Raw genomic sequence first — 27,911 nt, forward strand, 5'->3', positions numbered from 1 at the left:
TAGTTTTAACCCTTTCACACGCTTTACACCCATTTAAACTTAAAACACACTTTTCAAAGTATTCCTTATTGCCCACTATCACTCTCAAGTAATAAGAGACTATCGTATAACATAACTTTGAGGAAACAAAAAGAAGACAAATAAGAGCTTAAAGCTGTTTATTTGTCACTTACAGTTGAGGTTTACTGTAAAACCGAAACATCACAAAAAAGAGACTTAAAATTGTCTACTTAAACACCAAAATGTTCAACAAAACCTTATCATTTTCTCTAACGAAAGTCCGCTAACTTCACTTCACCTAATAGGGGACCTTCTCTGCCTCTTTTTGATTTGACTAACGCTGCAGCTACATCCAAGACAGCTCGGAATGTTGTGGCACAATGTGGTACGACAGTGACTCTAAATTTCGACTTGCCTGTATCATGTAAAAACACAAAAGATTTCTTAAAGATCTGTGATATAGTGGGGATCAGAAAGAGTAATCACGATGTAGTGGGGGTTCACTGTATAAAAATAAAGTTAGGGATTTACAGAATGAAGGATTTTAAGGGATTTAGGAAATTTAAAAAATGGGGTTTGGTTGAAAAAAATGTTTGTAAAATCTTTCAAAAGTGAAGAAAAATTGTAATTTAGGTAAGAATTGTGTGCCAAAAATAAAAGAATATATCCATTTAGCAAGAAATATGACACACTTTATTTGCATCAGTGGGCCCCAAAAATGTATATGGTGGGCCGGATCTCACCACTTTTAGCATGCTTTTATGGCTTTTATGTAAATAATTTTCACTACAACAAACACCATTCCACATCGTCCCCCTCTTTTGTACTGCATAGATGCATTGCTATTAAATCATGTTTACGCTTGTGTGCATGATTGGGTCAAATACTGTATAAGCCAAAAACGTGCCTGGTTGAAGAAACGCAGCAAAGTGGGGAGAAGGGGAGTGTATATCTTCCCTTTACAGAGATGACATCAACACACGTGTATGAAAGCAACAAGATTACACGCTTGGGCTCTGGAGTGGGTGGACGAACGGATGGATTGTGTGTGTGTGTGTGTGTGTGTGTGTGTGTGTGTGTGTGTGTGCGTGCGTGTGTGCGTGCGTGCGTGCGTGCGCGACCAGAGAAAGATAGAGTCGCTCGTGAATCTTGGACGGCCAGCCGGCTGTGATATATATATTTTTTTTTTTTTTTTTTGCAGTAATGCAATAGGACTGCATGTGAAGCGCCCATGAATTGATCAAATCCACACATGGCGCATTGTGACACTAAGGGTGTGTTTTTTTCTTATTGAGAGCGAGGGAATGTCACCATTAAAGCCTTGCATGTATGCATTATTAATAGGGTGTGACAGGAACAGATCTGGGTGTGTCTGCAATTTGAGGCAGGATTTGAACATAGTCTGCATGTACCTGTCCATAGATGAGTGCTTTGCAGCTGTAGTTCGCAAACGGAGACCATACCTTGGGGTATGGGGAAAATAATTCGCAATAAATTAATATGTGGTATCATTTTAAAAGCTGCATACCTGCACCTGAGTGACAATAAAACCAACAAACAATTACGACGTTCCACCGCTATCCAAATAATTATGAAAATTCGAGAGTACTTGACACATCCACAAAGGTTTGTAATTGTCTATAGATTCTACAAGATGGAACTAGCATTGCTTTTGTCTAAATGAAGCTCCACAACTCACTACAACAAAGCATTTTGAGGCAGTCCTCGGAAATACTTCCCCTCTGTAACTGATTCCTGGACCCAAGAAGTTTGATAACCCCTGCTTTCCAGTCATAAATATAGCCAGTGTCTATAAATGAGCAGGTTCTGCGGTGTGTTGCAGTCCGCCCAGGAGGCACACACAGCAGGCTCCGCCACACTTAATTACATGCAAGAGTAGCTCACCTCTTTTAATGATATTCTTTCACTCCTACCTACTGAGGTTTATTAAGTAGAGAGAGTAGAACTAAAAATCACAAATATCTTCCTGAATGCATGGATTTGCAGGATGGCACGCCACAAGGCTCCACCAAAGCCACTCAGAGTGGGGGTGAGGCACGGCTTGGTTGGGGGTGGGTCCAAGCAGCTTGAGAGGAAGATGTAAGCATATTGATCACAGTACACATGAGTGAACACATGATCCACCACTGGCAGCCTTCGACTGGATCTGGAACGTTCTATGCTCTTACGTATTTACCGCTCAATGCAGTCAGATGAAGAAAAATGCTGTATAATAGTCTCTGGGTTCCATAATAAAAGGAGGCACAGACACACTACAGTGGAGCCTCTACATTTGTCGTCAAATTCAAAATATGCTTCGGCTGAAGTCAAACCGCTGTCAGGAATGATGTCACATGAAACCTTAGCTTATCGAGAGTCATGAATAAAAATAACGATACAAATAAAAGTTTTAAAAAGTTGTTTGTAAAAAAAAATCTGAATTAAATAAAAAAAATCAAAATTAAATTTGATAAAGACAAAATATATAAAAAAAATACATAAATAAAAATAATTATACAAACTTAAAAAAAATAATAATCAAAAACAAACAAATACACACAAAAAAATATATAATGATGAATAAAATAGCAATATATGTCGTAATAAAGAGAAGCGAAAAAACAAGTAATTGACGCCCCCCATAAAAATGTTTATTACAGCTTATATTAAAAGTTTAAACTCGAGTTGTCCCATTACGATCACTGGATCGGAAAACAGGGCCAATCATGTAATTTTCAGCTGATCGGTATCAGATGAAAAAGTTAAGATTTTAATTAATTTATTTATTTATTTGTTTTTGTTGTTTTTAAGTGTGTTTCGCGATCGTGAGAAAAGATGACCCAGTTCATGGAGTGTAAAAAAAAACAAGCAGCTGATGCTAAAGTCAGCTCGAGCCATGCAGTGAGCTAGTGTCGCCCATGGCTTGTTTCTTAGTTGTATATCTGTAAATAAATTATTATGTTGTCATCAAAAGCCCTTTGTCAGTCATGTTTTTTGTTCTTGTACAGTTTGAGGTGTCGCAAAAGAAAAAAATATTCGCATCAAAGTCACTGTCCTGCTTGACATGTTGGGTGAAACCAACCCATGTTCTACTGTTGATTACCAAAGGATAAAAAAAAAAAGCTAGAAGCAAACTTATTTTATCGGGAGATAGAAGAGTCTACTCTTTCTTTTGGTAGTTTCGGTGCTTATATTGTCACAGAACACAATATTCTGTGGGTCTTGAGAGATCAGTAAAAATGCTCTAAAACGTCAATCAGTTAATGAATCAGTTAATCACACATATACTGTCTATCTTAGTGAATAGAAGCAATAAAACATGTAGTAGCTAGCTGGCTAGCCAGAAAAGTGAAACCCTACCCGGCGTGTTTATAATGATTGGATTTGACGCATTAGAATCAGACGGCTCGGATGAATCAGAGAGAATAAAGTCTACGTACGCACACAACAATACTACGCTTTTTTGATAAAATCCTCCTGTGTGACTCATAGCAGGTTTGAGAAATGTGCACAGCATTCACCTCACGCGCTTTTCTGCACAATCTGCAATCCTGCAGTTTCTCCTTTTTTCCCCTCCTCCTTTTTATGTGCACACAAACCTTGATGAACACCACGCCCAATTAAACCAACCGACAAGGGGGGGTCATAGGGTGGGCAACAATAGGTGATTTATTGTGCCAAAATGAATGCGGTGACCTCTGATCCATGGAAGAAAAAAAAAAAAGGAATTTGGCATGTGATTTATGGCACGAGACAGCAGCATGATCTTGGCGGTCTTCAACTGAGACGTTTCTCGTTTCGCCTTTCGCCACTCACTGCCTGGCGGGCAAAGCTCCACGCAATCCGCTCAGCGTCAGCCTGCCTTATTACATAAACCCACCTGGACAACCTGGAACACACACGCACGCACACGCACGCTATCGTATTGAGCATTACAACCCCCCCAACCAGTGCGCAGACCGATGCATTGAGTCATTTCGAGGCATTTCTATGACAAACCATGTGAGTGACTACTCCTTTGTCACCTGACCGGATGTAACACCTTATAAGGCAAGTCGGTAGTGAGGGGGCTTAAAGGGGCAGCTCATGTTCTGCCCGACTGTAACCGTGGTGGACTGCAGGTAAAAAAAAAATATAATAATTTTAATTAAAAGGTGGTCAGCGGGTAGCGGTTGAGGATGCAAGACTTGCAAGACACTCTCTATGGAAAGCAATTTTAAGTATTTATTCCATATTTCTTATGTCCAGATTAAGGTCTATGTACTAGTACACTCTTTGTCATCACTAGTAAAACTATTCAGTGCATTCGTCAAATGACTACTAACGTTTTTCCACTTAAAGTGCCACTTTTGGCTGACTAGTACACAAATAAACCTTACGAGTAAACTACTGTGTTGCACTTGAAACACTACTAGGCCCAACTAGTAGGCATGTGTCATGCATTAGTAGCCTTCTTCTCAAAGATATTGAATAAATGTTCAAACAGCTTTCCATAAAGCTGTTCGATGCTCTTTGTCCTCACGAGTAGGTCAACTTTGGTTTACCAGTCGGACAACTACATGGCACTAGTAAGGCAAAACTGTGTACTAGTTTACAAGTGTGTTCTACTATTACTACTACTAACATTATAAAGTTTTACTAGTTAACATCTAGGACAACTTTGGCATAATATTAGGACAACTACATGTTACTAGTGAGGAAAAAATGTGCAGTAGTTCAAAACTGTGTACTACTAGTACAACAAGTTGACAACATCATTCTATTAGTACTACTAATGACATTACAAAATTCTACAAGTTAACACCTAGCACTCACCAGTAGGGCAAGTTTGGCATACTAGTAGGATAACAACATTTCACTCGTGAGACAAAACTGTTGAATAAAAAAATAGTACAGCACAGTATATTGTATGTGAAGCCTCAAAACCCCATACAGTTTTTTCGTTGCAGTGCGTCAGTCGATGTATGGTATTAAATCGCTCGGTGTGCGGCGAAGTCACCAATTGTCATTTATTTTCCAATGGTCCACTTCGGTTGCTGCCGGCCAAGTCGCTCGGTGTGCGGTGGGACTTACGAGTGCCCCAACTTACAAGTTTTTCCAGTTACGAGCCTTCGCTTGGTCTGTTTTTTTGTTTTGTGTCACCAGGCCAACATTTGAGGTACAAGCCCAGATTCTAACCCCCAACCTCTGAACTGTGAGGCGGGTGTGCTAACCATTGGTCCACCATATTACCCGAGAATGTTTTAACTTTCCATTAAATTACGCTCTAATTTATTTAAATGTGAATACAGGGCAATTTCCAGTTAAATCACATAAATATCTATTAATTCCCATGGAGGCGGCACGGTGGATGACTGGTTAGAGCGTCAGCCTCACAGTTCTCAGAACAGGGGTTCAATCCCCGGCCCCGCCTGTGTGAAGTTTGCATGTTCTCCCCGTGCCTGCGTGGGTTTTCTCCGGGCACTCCGGTTTCCTCCCACATCCCAAAAACATGCATGAATTGGAGACTCTAAATTGCCCGTAGGTGTGGATGTGAATGCGAATGGTTGTTTGTTTGTATGTTCCCTGCGATTGGCTGGCGACCGGTTCAGGGTGTACCCCACCTGCCACCCGAAGATAGCTGGAATAGGCTCCAGCGCGCCCGTGACCATAGTGAGGAGAAGCAGCTCAGAAAATGGATGGATGGATGAATTCCCATGGAAAGTTTCCAACTTTGAAAAAAGTCCTGAACTTTTGCTACCCTAGCGTTTACCAAATGTGCATTTGCCCTCATTTTTCTTTAAAGGTGCCAAATTGTGCCATTCCAACCCTTCCATCAGTTGGAGATGTTTGGTACTGTACGTGCTATGGAGCAGCTGTACCCTGACACCGAGGCCTATTAATAGCACCGACTCCACCGTGCAGTCCAGTTCGGTTCAGTTGGGTCCGCATCCCAAAATATATATATATTTCGTTCAGGTGCAGGGCAAAGCATAAAACTACCCAGTAGAACTTCCTATGGTAATTCACCAGAGAATTTCTCCCCTTTTGCAACCCTAGTATACCCGCTAAAAGTCACCATAAGTGAAGAGGGGGAAAAAAAGGTGCCCTGTGTGTGGGCAGAATGGCGATGACTAGAGGGGGCATCAGTGAAGCATGCTGCTCAGCAGAAGAGGGAAGCGGAGGGTGGGGTGGGGTGAGGAGTAAAAATAGAGAGAAGAAAATAGACGAGACGCAGAGAAAACAAAATGCGCCCATCGGTGCACGGGGAAAGCAGCTTTAACTCTGTTCTGCGTGTTCACCTTGCACCACCTGGCGCCAGTGGGACAGATGCGTCATGGCCAACGTGACTGTGTAGCCAAAGAAAACCTGATGAGGTTTGCGGCATCGAAAGGTGTAGCGAAGAAGGGGGGGAGGTTCGGCCAAACAGGCACACAAATTAAAAAAGACGAATGAAAGCCAGAGGAAAGCAGAGAGAGACAGATCGAGAGGCAGCGCAGTCAGTGGGGATGCAGGCGGGGGAGGAATGTGGTTTCCATGGCAACGCCGTGTGTCCGTTCCAGCTCTGCACTGCACCCACTCTCTCTCTCTTTCTGTCTGTCTCTCCAGCCTCCCCCACTCTCTCTCTCCCTCCCTCCATCTATAAACCCCCTTCCCCTCCCATTCACTGCCTCCTCTTCCACTCCCTCCTTCATGCGATAGTCTCACACACACACACAAACACACGCGCGCATATTCAGCGCTTTACTATCAAGCGGATCCATCTAGGAATGTGACAGCATAGAATGTGCAATGAGTCACGTGTCGCTTTTGCCGTTTGACACCTCTAAGTAGATCATTTGAAAAATAAAAAACAAAAAAAGGTCTCCATCCACATCAAGTCTTTGGTGCAATATGACAGGATTCACGCAATTCACACAAAATGTAGCTTCGGCCCATTAGGGCGGGGCTTTTTCAACACTACGAAAAAAAATTAAAAATGGTAGTAAAATAATGCATGCCCATTTCTAAATTTTATAATTAATGAAAAATATGGTAGTAAAATAATAATGTATGCCCATTTCTAAAACTACACTTAAATAATGATTCCATTAAAATGTATGTGCATAAAAGAAAAATTGTACCTAATCAATTAGTTCTAAAAGATTAAATGCAAATGTATTGTATTGTAAAAATTACATAAAACTGACAGGTACTTAACAAATGACATGAATTGAACTGGATTAAAAAAAGGTTCAAGTCACTGCAATTTTTATGCACACTTTTCGTGATTCTTGGCACACCACTAGAAGTACCGCATTTTGAGAAACACCTTTTTAAATTGTAAAAAAAAAAAAGTCAAATTGTTTATTTTACTAGTATTTGTGGGTTTTTTTGTATTTTAATAATAAAATACTACAATTAATGTAATTACAATTTATTCATTTTAAACCACCTTTATTTTACTACTATTTTGTTTTATTTTTAACTATAAATCAAATAATATGTTGAATGAGATATATAAAATACAAATCATAAAGAATACATAAATTATAATTAATAATATTAATATTATATGAATCAACTTTATGGGGGGGGGGGGGGGGACTGTTAATGCAACAAATATTGCAGGACTCTTGATGTCAATGCTCTGTGCGCCCGACTAAAGAACAGATTTGGCCGTACGTGCCCCCCGAAGAAAAATGAGCGTCTCACCTTCGGTGCGTCGATGTGCGATCGAGTCACCAGGCCACACACTCGCTCCAACTTGTGATCAATTCCCCTGCAGGTCACTCGGACACGGGACACTCCCTCCTCCTCTTCCTTCTCTTCCTCTGGTTTCTTAAAGAAGAAAAATAAAATGTGATTTGACTATAAACCAATAATTGTCCAATGTATGGTTTACATTTTGATAAATAAACCTGATAACTAGGTTGATTGAAGACTCTAAATTGCCCTTAGGTGTGAATGTGAGCGCGAATGGTTGTTTGTTTATACGTGCCCTGCGAGTGGCTGGTGACCAGTTCAGGGTGTATGGCGCCATTTGCCCGAAGATGGCTAGCATAGGCTCCAGCACGCTCGCAACCCTTGTGAGGATAAAGCGGTACGGAAAATGGATGGATGGTACCTGCTAACTTCCTGGGAGTCATACAAAATGTCATGGTCTGTGTTTTGGTTTGGGTTGTGTTCAGTTTTGTTCCATGTTTTCCTGTGTTCCATGTTTGTCGTGTGCTCATTAGGTTGTTGTGTCCACCTGTTCTCGTTGACCTTGTGTCGACAATTCAGCTCTCTCCAGCCAATCGTGTCTTGGACAGGTGTTCCTCGTTGTCTCGTCAATCTGTTTGTATTTAGTTCCCTGGTTTCTTTCAGTTCTTGTCGGTTCATTGTCGTTGTCATTGTGGTATGTCATTGTCAGGTGTCATTGTCCCGATCTGTTCCACATCTTACTCACAGGTCATAGTTTGTTTCCAGTTTTAGATATTCAAGTGTTTCTTTGTTACTTTATTTTGGTTGTTATCTGTTGTGGGACTTTGTTTAGTTTTGCTTTATCCAATATCCTTGTTTGCCCTTTTTGAAGATTACATTTTTATTTTTTTTGAGACTCCCGCACTCCTGCCTTTCCTCCCTGCTTCCCTGCACTTGGGTCCTCCATGTTCTTGCCTTGCATTCCTCGCCTTCGCCCAAACCCCGTACATGACACAAAATGAATAGCGCTCTAATCTATTAGGAAGGCTGGATTAGCATCAACACGTCTAGTGAGGAGAAAACACTAACCTGGCTTTACAAAAAAAAAAAAAAAAAAAAATTGTGTTTAAAAGCTTTTAGAAGCTACACAGTGAACCTCCACTATATTGGGGAGTTTAAGCGATCGTTTTTATGGCTTTTTACAGTATAAAGGCAAGTGCATTGTAGTACCACGTTTTCCCACAACCTGGCAACACTGGCAGCGCAATTGGAACAGATGCAGTGTGATTAACAGCAGGAAGCGACTACTACTATACTGCACTAATAGTCAATTGCTACCACAGAGTATTTTTGCACGCTCTGTGTGTATGTGCTGCTGATCCGTGCGTGTTAGAAGTGGCAGATGTGGCAGTTGTTTAAGGATGTAAAATTCCCCTAACATTGATGCCGCTTTCTGTGAGCCCGTTTGTGGTGTTTGGTATTATATGTTAGAATTAGGCCTTGGCGCAACCCACAGTGATTGAAAGAAACAGAAAAGTGGAGACAATGCAGGTTTATGACAGATACAGATTGTACACAGAACACCTCCTTATGTATACTAAACAAAGCTGGTTATCAGGTTACTTTGTGCAACACATCTAAAGAAAAACACATTGCCATTTTGTTCCGGTACCCTGAATCATAAAATATATTGTTTATATTGCTGTCAATAAAATTATACTTCCTACGTTGCACAAATGTTATTGCTGCATAATTATATTGATTAATTCCAATTAACAATAATTATATTTATTAATTACAAGATACCAACATGCAACATCTTAATCTTCTGTTTGATCTTCTACCTTAGATTAGATTTACATTTATTCAATCCTTATCTTGTATTTTGTTCTCTCTCGCACGCCCTCTTTCTCTCTCTCTCAAATCAAACCAACAACGACTCACATAGTACACTGACAACATAGAGAGCATAAACTGTAAGTACAGCAAAGATACAAGAAGATCTATATTTCATTTTGGAAAATCTACTGTCACCACAAAAATACAGTAAATAATTTACTCATCTTGGTGTTCACCATTAATACAACAATTAACCACAATGCCCCTTAAAGTACAGCAGAGGGCAGTGTTTAAGAAAAAAGCCAAATGGCCCCTGACTTGTCGACACCAGCCTTGAGATAAAGTTAAAAGAGCCTTTTGGAAGTGGAAAAGAGGGTGTGTAGTTACACAAATACAAAGCAATGCAGGGCAGAAGTGTATAATAGTACTATCTTAACCAAGGAGATTTCCATCTGTGTTGTATGAGTTAAATGCTTGGGTGTTTGCATGAAAATTAATGGTGTGAAATTACAAATGTAAACGGCTGTGGAATTAATTTAATTGTTGAAATTAATGAGAATTGGTCAAATGTTTCCTTTAATGGTGGAATTGCTTCATAAAAATATGGAAAATATGGAAATATGCAAAAATTGGGAATTCTTGCAATCTCACAAATAGTACCCTTGATTTCCTGAATGAACTGAACTTTTTCAATACAACACTGCAATTGTCAGTATGCTTTATTTGCAGCTAAATTACACAATGTGTGCTTCAAGTACATTTTCTACTTGACAATTTCACTCCCGCAATGTCAACGACCTGCCAAATCCAACTTGTAACGAATGCGACTCCGACAGTGACTCAAATTTGAAGGCAGCCACCTCTAAAAGCTCTGACATCATGAAAACTGAAAAATTATTTGACCAGTGTTGCACTAGTTGAGTGTTATTTTGAAGTGCAATTCTAGTATCACACCACACCAACAGGGTGGCCCTGCATCGGAAACAGTTGGAGGTCACTCCTAAAATTGTTGAAGAAGAGAATAACGGTGGATTTACTTTCGTACTGCAGATGCAATGGACTATTTTGTGGATTTTCAAACAGGTAAATATTACTTCACATCTAATTCTTCAGATGAAAAGTACAGTGGAATTTTGACTTAAAAGTTTAAGCTGTTCCATCACCAAACTTGTAATTCAAATTATTCGTATATCAAATACATTTTCCCCGTTGAAATGTATTTAAATGCCATTAATCCGTTCCAGTCCCCCCAAAAACATAATAGTAGTATTCATGTGTTGTGTGCCTTTTTGGGTCGTGGCCTAGTGAGTCGGGTTGGTTACGAGTTTTTGCAGTTACGAACCGTTGCTTGATTTTTGCTTTGTGTTGCGAGCAAAAGTTTGAGTTATGAGCGAGCTTCAGATACACCACCACTTGAAATGGAAAAAAAAATAAAAAATTCGCAATTAAGCTACAGTAAAACCCGATATATTTGCGGTTCGACAGTCACGAAATTCTTCTACTCACAGATTTTTTGTAACCTATCCTCTGTCATTTGCTCAACAATCTCACAGTTGAAGTAAGTTGAGGAGCTTTGCCACCATCTTGAGACATTTACAGGCAAATACAGTACAGTATAAACTTTTTTTTGCTGGGGGCGTCACTATCCCTATCCCCAGAAAATAGCATGAGTTTTCTGTGCGATAATGCCCTCACATGTGGGCAAAGAGAGCTAGCTATTTTACATGGATGTTTGTTTATGACAAAACGATATGTATCTATCTATACCAGTGACATATATTGAACAGCAGAACAATGAAATGCTCTTCCACTAGATGGCAGAAGCTGCAATTAACCTGTGTGCCCACCTGTTATCATTCATACAATAGTATAATTGCTTTCTACTAGCCTTTGGAACCCTATGAGCACCTCTTCCCCAATTTGAGGCAGGAAAAAGCCTGATGTTGCATTTAAGAGCAACAGCTATTTGCCTCTCTTTGTAGCACATGGAATGTGCAGACTCATTTAGTTTCCCTCCCATCCTCCACCCAGGTGTTGACACGTCCGGAATACTGATGAGCTCCACACTGGGTGCCCATTAAGCATCCCACTCTGTGTCTCTCTCTTGCTCTCTGTCTCCGGCATTCCATGAGCACTGCAGCATCCCTTCTTATCATCCTCAGGCCTTTCAGGGACTTTGCCTGCCTGGGCCCCCACAAGCAGATGGGATCCAGAGACGAAGCTAGAAAGGAATGGATGGCTGGATGGATGGATGGATGCAGAGCCACGATGCAGCGAATTAAGACGCCAAACAGGGCAGATCACAGGGAAGGCGGGAGAAAAAAATCTTAGCGAGGCAGAATAAAGGCACGCTTTGAGTTTGTGTGGTTGACATGGTCCCAATCTTAAGCAGATGACTGACGCAGAGGAAATGTGCCGCACACACAGCCGCAGATTGGCTACAGTGGTACCTCGACTTAAGAGTTTAATTAATTCCGTGACCAGGCTTTGTAACTCAAATTACTCATTATGTCAAATCAGTTTACCCCATTGAAATGTCACTAATCTGTTCCAGTCCCCCCCAAAACATTAATCCTATAGAAAATGAAATATAACAGCACACAACTGTGCCACATAAATTAAGTGGGGCACTTCACACACAATATTTGTCTAATCACATGACAAAAAGATACTAGTTGTTAAATGTATTAAAGATCCTGTTCTGTGTTTCTAAATACATTAAATATGTTTGAAGATAAGTGCTGAAAATGTGATAACACTGAGAACAAGTAACACTGGATTTTGGAAATATAGTGTTAAACTCTTTCACCATTTCAGTTGTCCGGATTTTTTGGGTGGGGTTAAAAAAAAATCCAAGTACGCACTTGGGCTTTCCGTTATGAGTCGGCCCTTCCCTACTATTAGGTACCGAGCGCCGTCATCTCACCAGTGGCTATTCAGCGCAATTGCCAGCTCCTTGGTGATTTAACTTGGCCCATTTCTACCATTACAGTGTGCAGTTAGCCATCAAGCTACGCCTATAACACGGAAAAATGCATCTTCCCACAAGTGTTATGCCACATGCAGCACATGTAGCGAGGCGATGGCGAATTGGACAGCTCCACTGCTAGTAGCTGCTAGCAGGCTCGCAGACCGGTCAACCACCATTGGGTCCGTCCAATACTCCACAGCCTCGCTCAATGTGGCGTGTGTAGATTCACACAGCAGAGAAACTTCAGGGAAATTTAACTGTTTATTAAGTTCGCTAGCCCGCTTGCTAACGAGTTCGTGAGCTCCCTTGACTGGCAGCGGGGTCGTAATATGTCAGCGCCTCACTCTGTGTTGTTGTGTATGGGTCCCTACATAACAGACATCATGGAACATTAACTGTTTATTAAAAACAGCGGCACATATGCCTGTAGCTGACTACAGACATCTGAGCACATACTGTATGAAACTATTTGATTGACAGCTGGAAAATGAGTGGAGTGTGCTTCAAGCACACTCAGCAGACACCCGCAGCAACCAACAGCCTGGAGGAGGGGTAATTTTTTCTTGATTTTATATTATTTATTCATTCAGTCGTTTATTATTATTCATTCAAATTTGGCAGGCTTGTGAATTACTCTTCTCTGTAGTGTGTGCAGATCGCTACAAACTCACTCCTAAGTCAAGGTACCACTGTATTGTATTAAAGAGATCACAAAGCAACACAAGCATGCAAGTCAGTTTGGAATAAAAACAACAACACCACAGAGCATAATCCATCTGAGACTTAGCACATGAAAGTCAAATAACACATGGCCATTATGTAATTGACTTGAGGGAGGGAGACAGGCAGGGAGGTGATGCATGGAGGAATTATGTTAGAAGTTTGATTTCTGGTCTACACGCCACTCAACTTTCACCTTTACATGAGCAACATAAAAGCCTGATTTGTACAGAACTGCAATGTTCTGTGTGACGCTTCATCCTTATACAAGCCAGTGCAGAGGCCTTCAAATTCAATTCATACCTGCTTCCTGTTTGGATGACACACCCATCCATCAGTTTTCTTTATTAGGCTTCCCAGCTGACTTTGGGCAAGAGAAGCAGGGGAACACCTTGGACTGGTCACCAGCCAATCACAGGGCACATTTAGACAAACAACTAACCATGCATCCATCCAATTTGTATTGCACTTGTGCTCATTGGGTCGCAAGTGAGATGGAGCTCTGCCGTGAATAGCAAAAAACCCGCAAGTAACTGACGCCCCCATAAAAAGGTTTATAATTGCCTATGGATGCTACAAGATGGTGGCAAAGCACTACTTTGATCTAAATGAAACTCCTCAATTGACGTCAACCGAATTTTTTGGCACAAAGTTCCCACAAGATGACGGCAAAGCACTACTTAATTGACTTCCACATAATTCATTGGCACCAAGATGATACAAGATGGTGCAAAAGCATTAAATGTGTAAATAAAGCTCTTCAATTCATTTCAACATAGTTCATTGGCATCAATATGCCGAAAACAATGGCAAAGCACTACATTGTCTAAATGTAGCTCCTCAATATAATTTCAACATAGTTCTTTGGCTTTAATATGCCACAAGATGGCACAAAAAGAACAAATTGAGTTTTTCAGCAAATAAAAGAGGATAGGTTAAAAAAAAGTATATTCTTCTTTTCTTCTTTTATTCGATTTTTAGTTAAAAGGTTCAATTGATAAAAGGTTTTCTTCTTTTCATTTGTCTATGAAACTGTAAATTTCTTGCCATCTCATGTCACTTCCTTTATTTTCATTAGTTCTCAGAAAATTGTGATAATCATATACCTACTTTCTGTTAGGGGCGGGACAAAGTGGCGCAGGTTACAGGTGAAATTAATCAGGTCAGTGTGAGAGACAGACACAGTGCTCATCTTATTTCTCTAATTACAACTTCCTAGCTCTCGCTCCTCACTCCTCTATTTGGAGTGACTCGTAAATATGTATTAAGTGCTGATATGCAGTATCACGTTGAATGCAAAAACAGTCAACAACAAACAGAACATTTTTATTTTCTTGATGTGCCCAAGGAATTTGACAAAATGAAATAGGTGGCTGGTTAGGCATAGTAACCATGCGCCAGTGAAATTAATTAGTTTTGGTATTAAATACTGCCCCAAATATATCAGACACTCAGCAAAATAAGTATATTCAAACTAGAATAATCAAGAAATGACGAACACAGAAGATTAACCATGTAAAAAGTCCTGCTCATTTTACGATCCAGCTTGTACAACCCCATTTTCATACATCACGAGGAGCAAGAAGACTTAGGATACATAGGATACATCAGACGTCCCTGGATTTAGGCTAACCCGTTTAAGCCAATGGACTCGACGCACGCACCACTTCCGCGTTTGCAGTGAGGTTGCGCGCTAACTTCCGGTTGCCAGGCAAATGCATGGCGATCACAATGACAGCATCAAACTCTTTAAAGTATTCTCGCTGTCTGGTAGAATTACATCAAGTTAGTCCGACCGGAGCGTCATGACAGGAGCGGCTCGCTCAGCTGGCCGGAGCTAAGCAGCGCCGAGCGGGGAGGGAGAGGCAAAGGAAGACGGCGCTTCGCCCACCGCCGATTGTTGTTGTTGCGATGGTGAAATTGTCTCAGCGAATGTTAACTTCCCATCTCCTTTGTAGTACTGGGTCACTGTTAAATGTGTTGAAAAAAAAAGCCGAGTTGAATCGCTGAACAAATGGGCGGCATACTGCAATGTTGGCTTGAAGAGCAATCCCTTCATCTTTAAAAAATAAAACCTTTTGATGAAATTTCGACCTTGGAATGTCCCAGTACATTATTATTGAATATACCTATTACACAACCCCACACAAGCACACATTGAAAGAAGGAAGGTTATTTTTCCCTCAAATGGCATTTCAGTAGCTTGAAACAGACGGACAGCAGAAACTGGTACCCTGGCTAATCTTTCCACTAGAAATGCGTGACGTGTTGCTGTAAATATGGTCCACTGAGACATTCCTTAATATGGCGGCGTGAGAAGAACTTCCGGGTCACAGAAGTGATCGTGGTGTGAGCAAATGGAGTGATAATCGGCAAAGTCCACTACCCATGGTCCTCATAATTGACTTGTTTGTAAGCTATTCAAGATGAGGATGGACCCTGCTGTTTTTCTCTGAAATGCTGTTCGCTGCCGTTTGAGGTGCAGTTATGCGCCGAGTGAACGATTTGCTGCTGCGTGCTTGTGAGTATTGATTGACTTATGCATGTGCTCTTTCTTTTATGCTCACTTTTGAGTGAAGAGGACATGATAGTTTTTAGGCCTCCCCGCACCCAAACTTCATTAACAGGCCTGAAACAAATTATCTACAAAGAACTGACTTGGGGTAAATGGATATTTGTGTGGTGGGCCTATCTAAGGTATTAAACAGAGTAGTTACATTTGGCTGTTTATTAACAAATGTGCTATTTCCAAAGGTTATTCATTGAATTTATAAAAAGCAATTAATTTAACAATTAAGGAAAAAGGTTCAAAAAGTTTGGAAGACATGGTATTTTGCATTTGTGATAACCAAAACATATATGGGATTTTGTGTTTGGAAACCCCAAAGATATATGTTGGGGTTTTTTTTGAGAAAATGTTGTGCTTACAACATTTGTGACACGTGGCGAGTGTGGTGAAGGACCCAAGTGCAAAACACCGAACCACCGGAAAAGTCAGAAAGGATTTTACTAATCAATTTAAGATCAACTGTGACAGGTCAATTCACAACCAGGATATCGCCCAGTTCACTTCGCAGTCGAGAAGGGTCAGGCTTAGCAGATAGCTTGGTCTTAGGCCAAAGGGATGCAATGTTCCGCAATCCACAGTTAGCAGGTCAGGAAATGCTCAGATTTCACTGTTGTGTTAATCCACGATTCACAGAGAGCAGAAACAGGGAAACCCACAGCTTGCTTACCTTGTAGCAGAATCTCCTACATCCATGGGGACAGGAACAGGCAAGCGAGATAAGACCGAACTCTCACTGTTTCCTGTTACTGTTGTTGTATCGTCTTGCATGTAAAATTGTACGACACTCAGACTGATTGCATCAGCAACATGGCCTTAAATAGGAAGGTGTAGCTGACTGTGGTTTGTAGATTGTGATTGGATGAGAGATTGGCTGTCTAGTAGAGCGTGATTGTCAAACAGATTGGCTGTCTGTGATGGCAGACTGTGACAGAAGAAATGGCAGACTATGAAATTGTGTATATTTTGATCTACACGTATTGTCTATTTAAATGTATTTTTATTTTATAAGAGATGGTAATAACCTCCACTTTTGTTTTCATTTTATAATAATCTTAATAATTTGGGTTTTTTAATTTTGTTAATAAAATACCTGTTAAGAGTTGTTCTTTTACAGTACTGCTGTGGGATTTTATTATGATTAACTATATCTTGTTTAAAGGTATTTGTGTACATCAACTCAGGCCGAGTCATCTCTGTAATTAAAGTCTAGCCATACTTTTTTAAACATTTTTATTTGGGGGTGTGCCGTGAGATTGTTTTCGAATGTAAAATACTGTGTGCAATTATGGATACATACTGACAAATTCTTTCAAATATCTGGCCAACATGCAGTCTCCCTCTTTAAATACAACACTCTGTGTGAGTGTGTGTGTGTTTGTGCGCACTTGTGTACCAAGCTAAAAATACAGTCTTAATGAAAGGACTGGCTGACTTCATAAGAACAGCCCACTGACGAGTAAAATGGCCCTCCTAGCTTTTGATTTAACCCATTCTGACTCCACCTTCCTGTTTAACTCACAGCCTCGTTTCGTAGCAGTGAGCAAGAGGCGCAGGTACAGTATCGCACCACGTGTCACAGCATATGTAAACATTTAAGCGTATTTTGCTCACAACTGTACCGAGTGGCGGGAAACGTACCTCCCACGCTTCCTTCTCACTTTCTTTTTCCTCTTTCAGCACACTTTGTTGTGTATTCAGCTGCAAGGTCACCTCGTAACACTCTTGAATATCTATAAAAGGGAAAAATACCCTTTATATTCTATATACAGTATACCAACATTACAAATACAATTTCTAAAAGAGATGTGAAAGAGTCCATGCGTCATTCAAGATATGACATCTCTGTCATTATTTGTGAGTGCACGAGTGGGAGTTGTTGGTTTTACATCGCTATTGTGTCTCGACAATATCGAGAACTCTTATCTGCCTGTTTATTGATATGACTCATGCAGAAATACTAAGCTGTCCTTTCCACATTACCCTGGCAAAAAATGCATCACTGACACCATGCCATCATATAATGGTACCTTACTAACAACTTTAATTTGTTCATGACCAAGCTTGTAACTCAATTTACTCGTATCAAATCGATTTTCCCCACTGAAATAAACTCATTTACTGCTGTGCACGTCATCAACTGGAATCCAACCGTTTACTGCCATCGACGTATATATTCGTCAAGTATGTTTTTCAATGGGTACGTGTGGAAGAGGGTATCACCCAGCCTGTCTGTGGAATTCAGGTATGTAAACAACGTAATGACATGACAAACAAATTACTGTAGACGGTGGTCAAATGTATTTGGGCTGCAGCTATCACATATTTTAGTATTCGAGTATCCTACTAAAGCTTTTAATCGAGTAGTCGGATCTATTATATTTTTGCTTGGTTAGAGCAGTTATGAATACACAAGAAAAAAAATAAGCCATTTCACTTAAAAAGGAATGACAAATTGTTTTTCTTTTTTAAATATTCAACTGTTTCATTTCTTAAATTCACATTGAGCAGCAAACTATTTTCTCGTCCAGAAATATTTTCAGTGAGTAAGAAAAGGTAAATAATTGTATGTTGAAACTTACCATTTTTTCTTCTGAGCATTTCTTGTAAGTATAAAAACATATAAGGCATAAATTAAAACAGGCATAAAGAGCCTGTTGTGCAACTTCACTTGAGCAGCTAGCATTTTGGGATGTGGCATAATAATACAGTAGGTCCGTGGCTTTGTGTTTATTATCTTAGACCAGACTAATTAAATTAAAATGTAGATGAAAATGAAGACACCTCAATAGGAAACACAAATATTACCTTAATAAATGTTTTCACAAACTTTGCCACCCGCAATCTTTTTTTCGCCTACAGTGCTTGACTTAAAATGCAGCCACTTGCAGATATGATGTAAAGACACTGGCCATAAAACACAACAATGTATTATTGACGTGAAGATAAAAATGTTTAAAAAAAAAAAAACTTTTGTTTTTTAAACTACAGTGAACCCTCAAACATTCACGGTTCAACATTCGTGAATTTGACTAATAGCGGATTTTTGTGGGGAACCTATCCTCTTTTATTAGCTAATAAAATCCGCTGTTTTTGTAGCTGGTCCAAAGCCGTGTCTAATACAAAAATATTGCTTTGATGCCATCTATGTTGAAGCGAGGGAAGGAGCTTCATTTAATCAGGCCATTGCCAAAAGTAGTGCTTTGCTGCCATCTTGTGGCATCTATAGGCATTTACAAACCTTTTTGGGTTCGTGTCAATCGCGGATTTTCCCTACTCATAGCAGGGCTCAGTCCCCATTACCCACCAATGGAGGGAGTTCCCTGGTTATCTAGAGCTGCAGTAAAATGTACAATCTAAAAACTCAACTTAAGTTTTCTGAAAAAGTGTTTTTTCTCCCGGCTGACTAATATACAAACCTCCTTGGTGGAGGTAATAAAAAAATGCATCGTCAATAGTTATTAAGAGTGTGGTTTTTCCAATACTTTTTTTTGTTTTATTTTTATTTTTTTTTACAGGGGCCAAGCTTAGCGCACATCAGCTCTCGGCTCAATGAGCACCCCGGCTGGCCTGGTGAGTGGCAGGCCTTTGATATGAATGCGCTTCGACAATTTTGCTGATGTCACACACGGGAGCTGTTACGGCACTGACATAAAGAGGTTAGCGGGAGACCACGTCAACCTTTTCCAAAAGTTCAACGGGGCAATGGGCTTTGATCATTCTTCGTATCAGAAGCTCCCTTTTACAGGCATTGTAAAAGATGCTTCTGATACTACATCCAAAGTCAACCTGGGAATTATAGGTATCTGCCTTACGAGGCATAGTGGTGTCTTGAAAAACAAATTTTATTTGTTCCGTGACCACACTCGTAACGCAAAATACTTTCAAATCATATTTCCCACTGGAATGAATGAAAATGTCATTAAGATGGTCACAGCTCCTTAGTAGGCTGCAGTAATAATAGTTATAACACCATGACACTGTTGCTATTAGTTAACCCGTTTATGGCATTTTTCATTGTTTGTTTAGCATTAAGCGAAATACACTTTACTAAGGCAAATGTATATGGTTGTTTTAAATACTTAGTTCTTTATTTTATGATTAGTTTTACATTAAACTTCAACTAGGAGTAGCAATAAACAGCTTGAAGCTTCTTTTTTTTTTGAAGAAGAAGAATTTATCACTATCTACCAAACGGATGCTAGTTGTGAAGTGAGTTGAGTTTACTGCCACCACACAGCCCGCAGTCTTCCAAGTCTAAAAGTATCTCTCGAGTAAAAAGTCAGGTCCCTCGTATCTCAAGGCACCATTGTACATTCAGAAGCTCAGAAGCTTCTAGAATTAGTGTAGTGATCTTTGTAAAGGCAGAATGTTTGATTCAGCTCCAACTTGTACAGGTGTACCGAATGTTGTGGAATGTGGAGTGATATTTGCTTTTTACTTTTACGCCCTACATTTGCGATGCAAAACAGATATCTGTACTTTCTACTCCTTAGTTTGTTAAGTACAGACTATGAGTACTTTTGCCACCTCTGATTCTCGCCGTCTGTTTTCAGACGTCAGACTTCAAAGTTCACAAGTGGTACAGACTTTCGAAAATAAATGGGAAGCCTTCCAACCCTAACAGACCACATGCATTCCTTCCCATGGAGGGAAATAACATCATCTTAGCCAGAAGACCTTTTTGATGTTAGGGCAAGGACTGGTGACACGTTCTTGTCACACAGTCATTGAGGGGTACAAACAGGATTAGGGTATATGTATGTACTGGGCCTTCTCTTGTTGTCATGCAGCTATTCAGTTGGAATGAACTTTTCACTTTTGCTGGTTTGGGGGAGTCACAAAAACAAGAATGTGGCCCCAGTCCTTTATACAATGCTTATTGGAGTGTAACATTTAATGGAAAATTAGGTCAGGAATATAAACCAGGCAACCCCCACCCCCACCCACAATAAAATATTCCCTGGGCCGTTTAAGGTCCTGAGTAATCTAACGTGGGGATCCCCCACCCAAAACAAGCGTTATTCCCCCCTTTCCCACTTTTACTGGAACAAAAGAGTGAATGCTCGGTTAAGGCAGCTTTTGTTCCTGACAGTGCAACCATGCAAGAAGTGGACAAGTAGTGCCTCCCACATATTTTCATGCCTTGTTTCACAGCTTGAAAAAAAACAAAACTCAAATTTGAAATACATTTATAAAATACAAAAGATTTCAAAAAAAAAAAAAAAAAAGAAGACAAATAAAAATAACAATACCAAAAAAAGGTTAGCAAAATTTAATACAAAATAGTTGGGAAGAAATAAAAACATCAAAGTTTAATAATGAAAAATCAAAGTAATACAATTTCTAATTAAAAAGAAATCAAAATACAATAATAACTAGATAACAGCCCTGCCACAAATAGCAAAACAATGGAAGTAGTGGACCCCCGCTAAATTGTTTATAATTACAGTACAATAATAGTTATATAAATATTTAAACATTGACAATACAAATAAAAATCTAAATTAAATTAAACTAATATAGAGATTGAGGCTGAGGCCTGCAGAAACCCCAAACACCCCAAAATGTATAAATATTGTTTATATTAATAGTTTAAACTATAAATATACTGCAAGCTACGATCCCAAAACAATTTCATATCATTTCAACCTCATTTTACAACATTAAACTAAAAAATAAATGGCTTATAGATCATTTAATTTTGGAAAAAATGCCCCGGAAGTGTGCGTGTACATGAACATGCAGCAGCGACCACATGTGTACCCTCTACTGACAACACAGGCTAAACTTACAGTAGCTCCTTCCCAACATACAAAGCTCTTAAGTCGAGATGTATCACTCGAACAATTCCTTGATACCAATTCCTATTTAGAAAGAGCTTTGGTGGCATAGCTTCCACAGAAAAAAAATGCAAATGGGTGAATCCATGAATAGTGAATCACGAACATGTACTCCACTGTAATAATAATAAAAACTTTAAAAAGTGTTGATAAACCTAACCCAGCCTGCTAGCAGTTGGCGCCAAAAGCAACAGGAAGCAGTTCAAACACAGTCACCCCACATCGCCCTAAGCATGTGAAGGCAAGTAGCAGAGAAGACGGGTGAGTAATGTTTATACTCTGTGATGCAAACCAGATGTCCAAGAAAAGGCCTGAGATCGGTGAAGCCAAGCAAATCAAGAGAAGACGCTGCCACTATGTCCTCTTACAGAACCGGGTGACCTGAAGATGCCAAAACCAGAGCCTTGACTTTTGAGCATGGCTGCCCAAAAGCAGTTTTTTTTTTTGTTTTTTTTTTAAATCTCTGCCTCAGGCTTCTCTCTAACGGAACAGTCTTTGTAAAGAATGTTTGGAATCCTTGATGGGAAACCGAATCCTTGCTGCATCTCAATGACTTCTATTCGACAAGTTCCACCTCATGAAAATACCTATTACGTGTCAAATAAAATGCAGGAAGTCAAGGTTTAAGATACAAAAATGTACTTTCTACTGTACTTTATTTATTTATTATATTTGTTTAAAGCGGTGTTTACACACACTGAACACTTCATTGGGTACACCTGGACAATTGATTCGATCATGTGTTAATGTTATGTGTTATAGCACTCTATAATCTGGTATTTTACATAACATTTAGTAATAATAAAATTAAGTAAAATGTAAAGAATTAAACAGTTTGTGCATCAAGGTTAATTCATTGCAGCTACTTCTGGTGTGTGCGACTTGACCACAGGGCCGCAGTATAATACAGTAATGCAGACAAACAAAACAAAGTGTCCCTCAACTACTGTAAGTGACTCATTAATCTGTAGTAATATTAGTCGTTTTTCGCAGAGAATAAAAAATATCCCTGTGACTATTGTTATATTGTCTGTCTTCATACGTTGCTCCACCATTTGTGTTCAAATATCAGTTGCTTGAAGCATAATGAAAAAAAGAAACAGTGCAGACTACAAATACACAAGTGTCACAACTGCGCGGTTGCAGACAACCGCAACATATAGTATGCCCTAAGATCCCACAAGAGGGTACCAAAGCCCTGTGTAATACGAAGCTTGTACAATGTTGACGCGATACATCTCTCGTGAGAGGCAAGCTGTGTACTTCGGGGAGGAGCTCAGTTTAGTCAAGTGTTTCAAGAGTTTTCATTGCATATGCGTGTGTACACGCCCACTTCTGGTGATTTTATTTATCAAAATTATTTTTAAGTGTGTAAAATAGTATTAAAGTGTTTTGGGATCAAAGTTCTTTTTTTATTTACAATCAGAACTGTGAAGTCACTGATGGTGTAGTGGTACAGTCGCCTGACTTTGGTGCGGGCAGCGTGGGATCAGTTCCCACTCAGTGACGGTGTGAATGTGAGTGCGAATGGTTGTCCGCGTCTATATGTGCCCTGCGACTGACTGGCGACCAGTTCAGGGTGTAGTCCGCCTTTCGCCCGAAGTCAGCTGGGATAGGCTCCAGCGCCCCGTGACCCTAACCGGGATAGTCGGTGTTGAAAATGGATGGATGAATCTGTTGACTATTGATATTACTAACATTTTCGGGGGCGCGCAACAATAACAGCTTTGGTACTAATCTCATCTCCATATCACTGCTTTTAATTATGAATTATTTATTTTAATTGTTATATTTTGATTTTCAGATCCAGAACCTCTCAATTGTGAGGCAGAAATGTGAACCACTATGAACTTGATGTTCATTCATGGAGCACAATGAAGAGCAGTTTTTGTCAAAGTCACATTTTTTGGCAGGGGTGTCCAAACTGAGAGAATGGACATTTTCAAAAGTAAACTGAAAACATGACTTTTTAGGCTAGATCAGGAGTCAGCAACCTTAAATACTCGAAAAAAATTACATTTGGACAATCACCGACAGAAAAAAAAAAAAAAAAAAAAAAAAACAGAGTGCTGTGTTCTGTTGTGGTACACAATTTATCTTACTCGTTAAGTACGAAATAATCCCAATCGTTGGACATTCTCCGTCTTTAACGCATGCTTTCCTCCTGGCTAACCACCATCACACCAATTTTTTATTACAGATTGTCGGTTCATACCAGATTGTTTCTGGTTTTGTTCAGAGTATAGAGATGTAGTGATTCTGCTTCTTAACAATTTGCCTTATCACCTTTAACAAAAAGATGTGATGTAGTAAATTAAAGGAAGAATTTCAAAGTGGTCCTTGCAAAAGGTTTAGACACCCCTGATATTGAGTAAGTCTTCTGTATAAATCTTACATACATATATTAGCATTGAGGGATTAGTCACATTTATTCAAAAGGGTGACTATTGCTTTCTGGAAGTTGGTGAGTCAACAGTGTTGTCCACCACCCAGTCCAGGAAGTATATATATATATAAAAAATTAAAAAAAAATTGTCTTTATTGGCTTTCATTTATTGGCTTTCATTCCAATGTGAGCATGTCGTACAGGGGGTGTACACATAGGCTTTGCATTTTGCAGTCTAGTAAATGGTCTCTTTCATAACCGTTAAGACACTGCAGACTAACTTTATGTAAGCCCCATCGACATCCTGTAACTGCCCACAACAAGAATGCATGCCCTCACATTATAGTGAACCACTGTTTCTCATGGGGTACACGTTCCAGACCCACCCGAGATAGGTGGAAACCCGTGATATAGTGTCTTGTGAGTTTTGTTGTATGCTCTATGTGTAAGTGGCGATGCTCTGAGTGTTAAAGTAGCAGTTGTAACATCTATGCGAATTTTCATTGACATATATATGTATATATATACACGTATATATATATATATGTATATATATATATATGTATATATATAAGTGTTTTCCATTATATGTTGGCTTTGAGATAGCGGAATTTATTATATGTCTTCTGAACATTTTGGTGTTTAAATATATGTGTTTAATTCTCTTTTCTCTTTTGTCGGGAAACACTGGTGTAGCGCTTGTTGCTCTTATAGCAGTGTGTTTACTGTAAATGTGTGGGGGTTTTTTTCCTTCTGCTTACCAAGAAGAGCTTGGAAGAGTTGGCTGCCCAGGATGGCAGACACTTTGCCCACGCTGGTCTTGAGGGCCTGATCGTCTGGACTGGTCAGGCTGGCCTGATAGCATTTGAGCAGACCCGCTGCTCGCTTAGTGTCTAAATCAGCAAAGCAAAAGTTAGTTACATCAGGGTTTTTCAAACTTGTTGGTTCCAGGGGAATTTTTTTGTTTTGTTTTACCAAGAACCCCCTCATAATGCTGACGCCAATCAAACATAACTTCCATGTGTACCCCAAATGCAGCAGGATTTAAAAAGTAGCTTTTTTTTTTTTTTTTTTTTTTTTTTTAAAAAGTCATCTTAAATAAAGTCATATTTCTCCAAGATAAATTTGAAATATCAAAGTCGAGGTTTAATAAGGGAACAAAGACAAGAGTTTAACAAGTGAGTTTAAAAAATAAAACTTTATTCTCATTATATGACACCTTTTATCTGAAAATATGCCTTTATTCTCTAAAAAAAAAAGAAAAGACAGTCAATATAATATTTTAAAAAAAAAGGATTTAACTCATGCAGGGTTGTCAGATTTCTGAGATGCCACAATTATATCACAGCTTTTAATTGGCACAAGCTGAGGTAAATCCTTTTAAAAATTATTTGATTTGGTTCTTCTGTTCCTTTTTTTTTTGGGTGCAAATTCCTATGAAGAGCTTGGATTTATTCATTAATGTTTCTACAATATTGTTAGTTACTGTGATGTACCTGTATATTAACGTACTCATATTTGGAAAAGAAATTCTCTAACACAAAAAGTTAAAGCGTTGGTGTACACCTTCATTCATTTTCCGAACTGCTTCTCCTCACTAGGGTCGCGGGTGTGCCAGAGCCTATCCCGGCCGACTGTGGGCGAGCGGTGGGGTACACCCTGAATTGGTCGGCAGCCAATTGCAGGACACATACAAACAAACAACCATTCACACCTATGGGCATCTTAAGAGTCTTCAATTAACCTAACATGCATGCTTTTGGAATGTGGGAGGAAATCGGAGTACTCGGTGAAACCCCACACAAGTACGGGGAGAACATGCAAAGTCCACTCAGGCGAGGGCGGATTTGAACCCGGGTCCTCAGAACGCTGAGGCAGATGTGCTAACCAGTCGTCCACTGTTCTGCCTCCAGTACACAACTGCTTGTTAAAATCAATGACTGTGAACCCCACCACTACACTGCCACACCTGAACATACCATCACGACCACTAGAGCAGGGTCCCCCAACCACCGGGCCGTGGGCCAATTGTTACCAGGCCACACGTTCATCAGCAACCCCCCAACAAATGTCAGAAAAACTTTTTAAAGTTCTAATTTATTCAGGTTCAGCTGTATGTTAACATATTTGTATTCATTATATAAATTGTCCCCCACAAAAAGGTAACACCTGTATCATGCTGGTACACTGCTGGAACATTATAGTTACAGTATACAGTACTAGTAGCAATGTACACTATTTCATTGTGTATGTATTATGTTTATAGCTTTATGTATTTCAATTGGTTCTCCTGTTAATTTTTTTGGGGCACAAAATCTTGTGAAAAGCTTTTACTTGATCGTTTTCCTACACTCTTCTATTTTATTTAGATGCGCCTGAATGCATGTAATGTGTATAGAATTTCGTATTTTATAATATTCATATTTGGAATCTAGATTCTCGTCAACAAAAATCGCCATTCCAGTACCCAGTACACATCAGCTTGTGGAAATCAGTGACTGTGAACTCAATCCGCAGATTCCACACTTTTTCCCTCCACCTGGTGTATTCTCACCGAGCACACCTTGAACGCACCACCTCTACCATCCGGTCTGTAAAACGTTTTCTGGAGTTTGGACGAGACGACCAACAAACAAACAAAACACTTGTTGACCGCCACTTACCGTATTTGTGTACCATGCCGACTCCAACTTCATGAATCCCCGCGTGTCAAAGGTGGGCAAATTATTTGTATTTTTTTCCGAAAAGGAGTCAGTAACGGTCGCTAGCTGAAGCAAGCAAGTGACAAAAGAGCTTTCTTTTCCCGACTCACTTGGTCTTAGACGTCCTCTCACTCCCAACGTGTGAGAGGATTTTAGCTCATGTCAACTTTCTGCCGAAGTTTGTGTCCAACTAGACAGCCTGGGAGTTGCTGTGTGGTAGTGTTCCTCCTCCTCCTCCCTCCTCGTCCTCTTCCTCCCTCCTCTTCCTCCTCGGCGTCATGGCCGCCCCTCCGTGGGAAGAGGATTTCTGTCCTGGTCCTGGCGCGTCCACACCTTCAACCGGAGCCGACACGTCGTCGTCGGCAGGCCCCAAAGAAGGTCTGTTTTTACGGCATGCTGCTGCAACACTGCCGGTGTTTTGGTTGATTTTTCCTCCCCCCTTTTTTGATCCAATGCAAGCTTTTTTTTTTCGCTCCCTACCGCAATCCTCATCAATGCTGGAGTTGAACTGGTAGCTGACTTTGGCGCCCTCTAGAGGCGAGATGGTGAAATGCAATGGCATGGCATGACTAACCTGCTGAAATACTGGGCATTTTTAATTGTGTGTTATGTTTGGATTTACTTTAGCATATTTTTGTAAATGATTTAATTAATCTGTTCCCTTTTTTGTTACACTGGGTCATACTGTGTTGTTTTATATTATATTATAAAACGTTAGTTTAGATTACATTACTCATTTTAAAAATATTTTATTTGGTTCCTTGGTTAATTTCTTTGGTGCATTTTTCCGTGAAAAGCTTTTATTTAAATTTGTCAAAATTACATATTTTCCATACTTATACTATATACTTTTTAAACCTTATTAAGGGTTCTCTTTTTATGGTTTGTAGTTGTGTGCAAGTTCTCATGTAAAACTTTGAACCTGCCACATTAAGAGATTTGTTTTAATTTTGTTATTTGTTTAATAATTATAATCTTTTCATTGTATTACGTTCATCTGTTCATTTGTTGGTGCAACTTTGTGTGAAATGCTCTTATTTAAATTCATCAAAAGTACTTTAATTATACTTTATGTAATTTTACATTACTCATTTTTTAAACCATGTACTGTTTGTATTGTTTGAAATATCATTTGTATATTTTATTTTCATTGATATAATATTTTATCTGATATTAAATATACTGTACTATGGCGTTATAGGCGGCACGGTAGGCGACTGGTTAGAGCGTCAGCCTCACA

The 27,911-nt window shown here is 39.6% G+C and overlaps 1 protein-coding gene across 1 annotated transcript; it reads right to left on the reverse strand.

Annotated features, from left to right (window-relative positions):
- Positions 1–2,805: 2,805 nt before the first annotated feature.
- Positions 2,806–27,118, reverse strand: LOC133484466 (disks large 1 tumor suppressor protein-like). Its single transcript, XM_061787072.1, has 5 exons — positions 26,633–27,118; positions 24,731–24,862; positions 17,382–17,473; positions 7,675–7,800; positions 2,806–3,889 (listed from the first exon to the last, which is right to left on the reverse strand). The coding sequence occupies exons 1-5, from the start codon at positions 26,646–26,648 to the stop codon at positions 3,854–3,856; spliced, it is 402 nt and encodes a 133-aa protein (XP_061643056.1). The 5' UTR covers positions 26,649–27,118; the 3' UTR covers positions 2,806–3,853.
- Positions 27,119–27,911: the final 793 nt, after the last annotated feature.

This window comes from Phyllopteryx taeniolatus, chromosome 10 (genome assembly GCF_024500385.1).
Source record: "Phyllopteryx taeniolatus isolate TA_2022b chromosome 10, UOR_Ptae_1.2, whole genome shotgun sequence".
Lineage (NCBI taxonomy): Eukaryota > Metazoa > Chordata > Actinopteri > Syngnathiformes > Syngnathidae > Phyllopteryx > Phyllopteryx taeniolatus.

Coding starts and splice junctions, on each gene's coding strand:
- LOC133484466 (XM_061787072.1), bottom strand. Junction 17,474..24,730: donor ACTCTTCCAAGCTCTTCTTG/GTAAGCAGAAGG, acceptor TCCCTTTTATAG/ATATTCAAGAGTGTTACGAG. Junction 7,801..17,381: donor GTGAGAAGGAAGCGTGGGAG/GTACGTTTCCCG, acceptor TTCTTCTTTAAG/AAACCAGAGGAAGAGAAGGA.